General features: G+C 32.2%; 1 protein-coding gene across 1 annotated transcript in view; it reads right to left on the bottom strand.

Annotated features, from left to right (window-relative positions):
- LOC108917750 (histone-lysine N-methyltransferase 2D) overlaps positions 1-6,000 on the bottom strand; it is a 23,136-nt gene extending 17,136 nt beyond the window's left edge. The window contains exons 1-7 of the mRNA XM_023455734.1: positions 5,348-6,000; positions 4,830-4,977; positions 4,649-4,778; positions 4,421-4,596; positions 4,192-4,366; positions 3,975-4,138; positions 3,630-3,915 (exon numbers count right to left, since the gene is read on the bottom strand). Coding sequence (XP_023311502.1) covers positions 3,630-3,915; positions 3,975-4,138; positions 4,192-4,366; positions 4,421-4,596; positions 4,649-4,778; positions 4,830-4,977; positions 5,348-5,646 — 1,378 coding nt within the window. The 5' untranslated portion in view covers positions 5,647-6,000. The remainder of the gene's footprint in view (positions 1-3,629; positions 3,916-3,974; positions 4,139-4,191; positions 4,367-4,420; positions 4,597-4,648; positions 4,779-4,829; positions 4,978-5,347) is intronic.
- Between the last annotated feature and the right edge of the window lie 579 nt (positions 6,001-6,579).

The raw sequence follows: 6,579 nt of genomic DNA, 5'->3' as shown, positions 1-6,579 counted from the left end.
TGAAATAACTGCAGAATGGAATGGTCAAACAGGACTAAATATTTCACGGGAAACATGTAGAAGGTGGATTCTCAAGTCTGGTTTAGGATTTTATAAAGTAAGTTGTGCTTCTATGTTATTAAAGTCAATTAAAATTAAAGTATTTTAGGCCAAAGAAAAACCTCTTCTTACCGAAAAACAAAAAAAAAATCGGCTGATATGGGCAAAATCAAAACGTTCTTGGACTGTAGACGATTGGTCCAATGTCATATTTTCTGACGAGTCAAAATTTGACGTCTGCGTCGGGGATTACCGGAAACGAGTAATCAGATCTAAATCAGAAGCATTCCATAAAGATTGCATTAAGCGAACCGTAAAATTTCCACAAGGTATAATGATTTGGGGATGCATGTCTGCAAGAGGTATGGGCAAGTTTCAATTCGTGGATGGAATTATAAACGCCGATAAATATCAACAAATTTTGCGAGAAAGTCTTTTGCCGAGTGCATTATCTTTGTATCCTGAAGGAGACTATATTTTCCAGCAATATGGTGGGTCATGCCATACGGCCAAATCTACAAAAAATGGTTTGCAGAAAACAATCTAAAAGTTCTTTCATGGCCCGCAAGTAGTCCAACCTTAATATTATTGAAAATATATGGCATAAAATGAAACAACGGTTAAGAAATGATCCACAACGAACCGTTTCCGATTTAAAAAATAAAATCACTGATATATGGGAACATCTTACACCAGAAATATGTCTATCATTAGTCAAATCAATGCCTAAACGAATCGAGGCAGTTATTAAGTTGAAAGGTGACGTGATTACGTATTAGTTGTTAACTTACATCTAAAAATTATAACGTGTCCGAACATTAATGTGTCACGTATTATTTGCATATTTCAGAATTTGCTTATGTGACCTGCTTATATATTTTCCAAAATCAAAACTATTTATGGTTTATAGAAATAGATACATGCATTGTAATCACAAATTAAAGTGAGAAAAATTAAAGTTAGTTTATACGTTTTTCAAGAGTGATTTATTGAAATAACTGACGTGTCCGAACATTTATGTGTTAGGGCTCTTAATAACCACTTGACAATACACTGATACGTATTTTGCCTAGGAAATTTGACATTTTTATCAGAAGTTGCCTCTAATTCACGGCAATTCATAGCATTTCTCTAATAAATCTTGTAAAAAAATATTGTTTCCATAAAATATTTAACAAATATCAAGTTGTAGTATGTTGACTGCAAAAAAAAATACTCTATCGAACAGGCCAAAAAAAATAATAACTTGACTATTACGAAAAAACAATTGAAAATCGCCTAACGTTCTGATGATGACAACAAAGATTAAAATCAGTGCTTGATTGTAGTATTTGTCAAGCCATTAACAACAGTCTTTTGTTTTTTTAAATAGAACAATTATTAACAGAGTTACAGCTTGGGGTGTTTTTTATAAGACAGCCTGCAGACCCGTAAACAGAAAGTCCAATCCCGGGATTCCACAACAGTTTGGAAACACATTCCCATAAAGATATTTCTTCAGTAAGACCAATTCCACCAAAATAGTAATGTACACAATTTTTCACGATAAAGCTTTGAATTTACAAAAAAAATTCTCAAAATTACACAGTCCTAGTAAAACAGACAATCAGAAACTAGTATTTTTATAGATTTATGATTTTGAAAGTTTCCTTTAAGGTAATTATCACCTAAATCGACACTATTTGAGATAATTACGAAACTTTCATATAATTACACTTGGCAGATACTTTTGCAAAATTTCAGCACATTTTGCCACATAGTTTCTGAGTTATGCTTAATCAAAGTTGACTATGTTTAGCATAGACTTAATGGCGCCGCCTCAAAAAATGTTGTCGTTACAATGAAAACGCTTTTTTAAAACTTCCCAAACGATTGTAATTAGTGATGTAAAATAGCATGCTATTTAGTTTTGGGTGATATATATCAAAGTATATATCAATATATATATCAGATGAATTTTGTTAAAAAAAACTATACTCAAATTAGTTTTTTTATATTGCTAATGCCTTGCTGATTAATTTGACACCAAATACATGTCATATATATGAACTGTTAGAAAAGTTATTAAGTGATCTTTATTTTTTTTCATATTTGGATTGGAATTTTTAATTTTTTTTATCATATTTACATTAAGAAACCTTATAGTAAATGTAATAATCTATTTGAAATAGGTTGTTGTTTTAATTAATAATTTCATTATAATTATGATGGTAATGACTTCTAATTTTTGTACTTAATATGATACCTACAATGACTGTTTATAAGCAAGTACGCTGTATATTAGCAATTTAGTTTTATCAACCTACAAATAAAAAATGGAAAATTTCTAGAACAAGAAAATTTAGTCTTTGTATATCACAATATTAAAAAAAATTAAAAATATAAAAATTTAAATAAAAATTATCAAAAACTTATGATAATAAAGAAACTGCTTTAAAGTAGTACTTAAAAATCTGAAATTTTAGGGGTGTTCTATAGATGGGGAGACCTAAGAGTGCACGTAATTTCAACTCACCCCTTCCACCCTAGGGGTGCGGAGGGGGTGAAGGGTGTATTTTTTAGATGTACCCTATTTATTTTGCGATTTTTGGATTCTACGCATAAAACTACCCCCATGAAACGCATTTTTGTGGGTACGTCTAAAAGACCACCACTCACCCCCTCTGCACCTACTAGGGTGGAAGGGGTGAGTTGAAATTACGTTCGCTCTTAGGTCTCCCCACTTATAGTACACCCCCAAAATTTCAGATTTCCATATTTATTTTTGACGGAGATATGCCCAGGTGCCCAAGAACGATGGTCATCGAAAAAACGACGTAGTTCATACGAGGGTGGATTTTGGTTTTTGTACGAATTCGGCAAGAACTCTCTTTCGGGAGTAGATTTACGCGAAGAATCCGAAACTCGCAAAATAAATAGGGTACATTTAAAAAAAAAAACACCCCTCACCCCCTCCGCACCCCCTAGGGTGGAAGGGGCGACTTGAAATTACATGCGCTCTTAGCTCTTCCCATCTATAGTACACCCCTAAAATTTCAGATTTTTATATTCATTTTTGACGGAGATATGCCAGGTACCCAAGAGCTATAGTCCATTTTAAAATGTAAGGTTAAGTTTGAAATTTGTCTGTGTTGATGAAATGGCGGGAAAATTGATACATATCAGCTATTAACATATATATAATAGCTGATATGTATCAAAAACTGATATATATCAATTTGTTATATATTTTCACTCACATCACTAATTGTAATGCATCCACTATATTTAAAACTAACCTAATCTAACCTTGTGCCCTGTAAATATAAGTTTTCATCAATCTCTCTCTCTCACACTACTCCTGAAACACAGCTGCGATCTGTACGATGTTGCCAGTAGTTGTCGAAACTACATGACTCAAATATGAGACTTGCTCGAAAGTTTTCTACTTGGGATATAACTACCTTAATTGAATTTACTTTTTGGTTTTTATTTGAATTATATTGTATAATTACTGATTTAAAATATTCTCTAAAAACCCCTAATGTTTTTTTTTAATTAAAAATTAGTTAACTTTAATTAACCCTGGTAATTAGTTTTTAACAACTTACCATAACTAGTCGAAGCTGCAATAGTGTATGCAGGATTGTAATTATTATTCCCATAATCCATTTCCGATTTGCTGAATGGAGGCATAGGAGGTGGTAAAAGAGGAAGATGCGAAGAAGTATACGAATAATTTGATGTTTGTATGGTGGTTACCGTCGGAGCCTCCACGGGTAAAGGCGGGTCCTGCACTACTGGAGCCGACGTCGTGCTGAAATTATTTATCGTTGCCAACATATTGTCAGATTGATTTTGGATCTCGTTTGTATTGAATACATTGCTGCCCAGATTCTAAAAGAGATTTTTAAATAGTTTTTATGAAGGTACTAAAAAACAATTTTATATTTTACCTCTAAATTAAAAGACATATCAGAACCGATGAAACTAGAAAATCCGTTACTGATAAAGCTGCTTGTAGAATTTGATCCTGCTGTGGTTACCGGATTATAATACCCGGGATTTGAATACTGCAATTCTTTTTTTGGATTGTAATCAGAGGCACCACTTACAGAAACTGAAAATATAGCAGAATAATTATAAAATTATACATATATTCAATACTTATACCATCTATTGCTGAAGGAACTTTGCCTTCAGTTTCTCCAGGTAATTCAATATCAGAATCGGGACTAGGAGAAGGAGCGTTGATGTCTGGAGAAGGTAATGGACTACTTAACGTTGTTTTATGCTCCTCTAACTTCTTCTGAAACGTTTTTACCCTGGTGCCGAACATTTTATAGGCCTAAAATACAAGGGAACGTATATAATACTATTATTTACTGATTAATAAACATACATTAGCGACTAATTTGACGTCTTTTCGATCAGCTTCTAGCTGATTCTCCGCCTGTTTCAAGACGCTTATCAGGGTTATTCTATTCTTTATTTCTAACTTTAAAGCATTGATGTAGTCCTCCATATGCTTAGCGTAGACATCGATTTCCTTTTCTACATCATCTACGTGTGCACGATCTACAACATTTGCTTCAAAAAAATGATTTGAATGTCCCTAAATAAATCATACCTTTCAAAGAAGCTATAAGACCATCATCTATTTGAATTTTTGGATTGTGTTCCTTCAATACCTTCAACTTAGCATCTGTATCCCTGTCTAATTTTGCACAAATTTTTATTTTATGTATCACATAATTAGGCTAGAATGAAATTATTAGTTAAATTAAATAATTAGCTATAAGATTTTATACCTGAAATTCATGAGGTTCGTCGCTTTTGGATCCACTAGGTACCACGCTCAAAAGTCCACATAAATCTGATATAAATTCCTCGTTATATACACCTCGCTGTTCCCAAATTTTAAATATTCTAAGAATTTTGTGTTTGACTCTGTCGTCCCTAGAAGCATATTAACAAAAATAAAAATTGGTGTCTGACATTTATATAATTTTACTTTTAAAGTAACCACTGATTTTCATTAAATTTCCAAACGCAAACATAACCTCCAGCATAACCGCTCTTGAAAAATAATTATTGTTTGAAGCTTCTATCAAGAAAATGAAATCTTTTGAATTCCATTATTCAGTTCATTTTTCTACACTGTGCTGATATAAAAAATTATTCCTAGATCATATATGCTTGTAGAAAAAGCACTGATACATAAAAACTCAATACAGTTTATATTATTTGATAAAGAACTCTTTGTCATTATATAATCCAGATATAATATGTAAAGAGCATGTTATCTCTTTATTCAGCTAATACGTACCGAACCATTGTAGTTGCTTTTTGTAGAGCTGTTCCCCAACTCTCCACATATTCATAATTCCTTCTCTTAGAATATTGTACAACATCATTTGCTAAATAAAACAAAATCAATCTCTGTTCTACTTTAACTCGCTTTAACACATTAAGCCAGGCAGTCACTATCTTTTTGTGGTGTGTCCTATTTTGTAAACACCACTGACAACAAGTATTTATACTATCCTGTGAGTCCTTTAGAGAAGTCAACTGTTTCTCAAACTGTAACACATTAAATTCGGTCTCTGTCACTGTCTGAGTACCCATTTTTATAACTTATAACCTATATTCACTAACACTATCACATTATTTATAAATTGGTTAGTGTTTTCACACTAAACGTTTTTATACATCAAATGCATATGTCTATAGTCCCAATAACTACTCCTTTAAATTCGTACTAGTATATTTTCAATTTGATTTATGAAAATACAAACTCGAGATGTTTGCAAACATTTTCACATGGACGCCAATTTAGTTTATCTTTATTATGTACATTTTCTTCTTCGTGTTAACATTTCAAGTGTATTAAAGTTTTACAACAATGTTGAAAATGTTAAACCATATAAACAAGTCAAAGTTAATTAAGTAAAATTGTCCAACCAAAATTTTTCTGTCAAATCAACCATTATCACTTTTCTGGCTGCTGTTCTTTTCTATTTTCAATCAATCCTGCCAAATCAATATATCAGTTTTCTATAATAAAGGTATGTACGCAGGGCAAAAATAATTCTAATTTGACTGCCGGCGTTTAGATGTCGCCGTATCAGTTTACTAGATCAATCTACAGTGACTTTATAAAATATAGTGGCGACAATGGTGTCAATGACACCATGGTGTCATTGAGATGGAAAATTCAGTTAATTTTGCAAAACCGCACTATTTTTATCTTCGGCTGTTTTGGTTCTAAATCATGCCGAAAAGTAGTAAAATTATGAATATTTGGAATTACTTTTTTTAGGCAAAGAGATATGAAATAAACAATTACGACAAAATAAAATTAGACCCATTAAAAGGGTGTACAAAATATTTTAATCATCGTATGAGATCTAAATATCCAGGGAAGTAATAATGCTCTTCATTTTGTTTTACGGCTTTACGCCATTCGTCGGTACCTTGCACTCATTAGCTCTCTTCGCGGAGCCTGTCAAATTAATCCGGGATCAGTCAGAAGCAATCGTTTAGCTACTTCTTTTATGC

Source organism: Anoplophora glabripennis, unplaced genomic scaffold, assembly GCF_000390285.2.
Source record: "Anoplophora glabripennis isolate ALB-LARVAE unplaced genomic scaffold, Agla_2.0 scaffold61, whole genome shotgun sequence".
In the NCBI taxonomy this organism is placed as follows: Eukaryota; Metazoa; Arthropoda; class Insecta; order Coleoptera; family Cerambycidae; genus Anoplophora; species Anoplophora glabripennis.
This window is presented reverse-complemented; position numbering and strand designations above follow the sequence as displayed.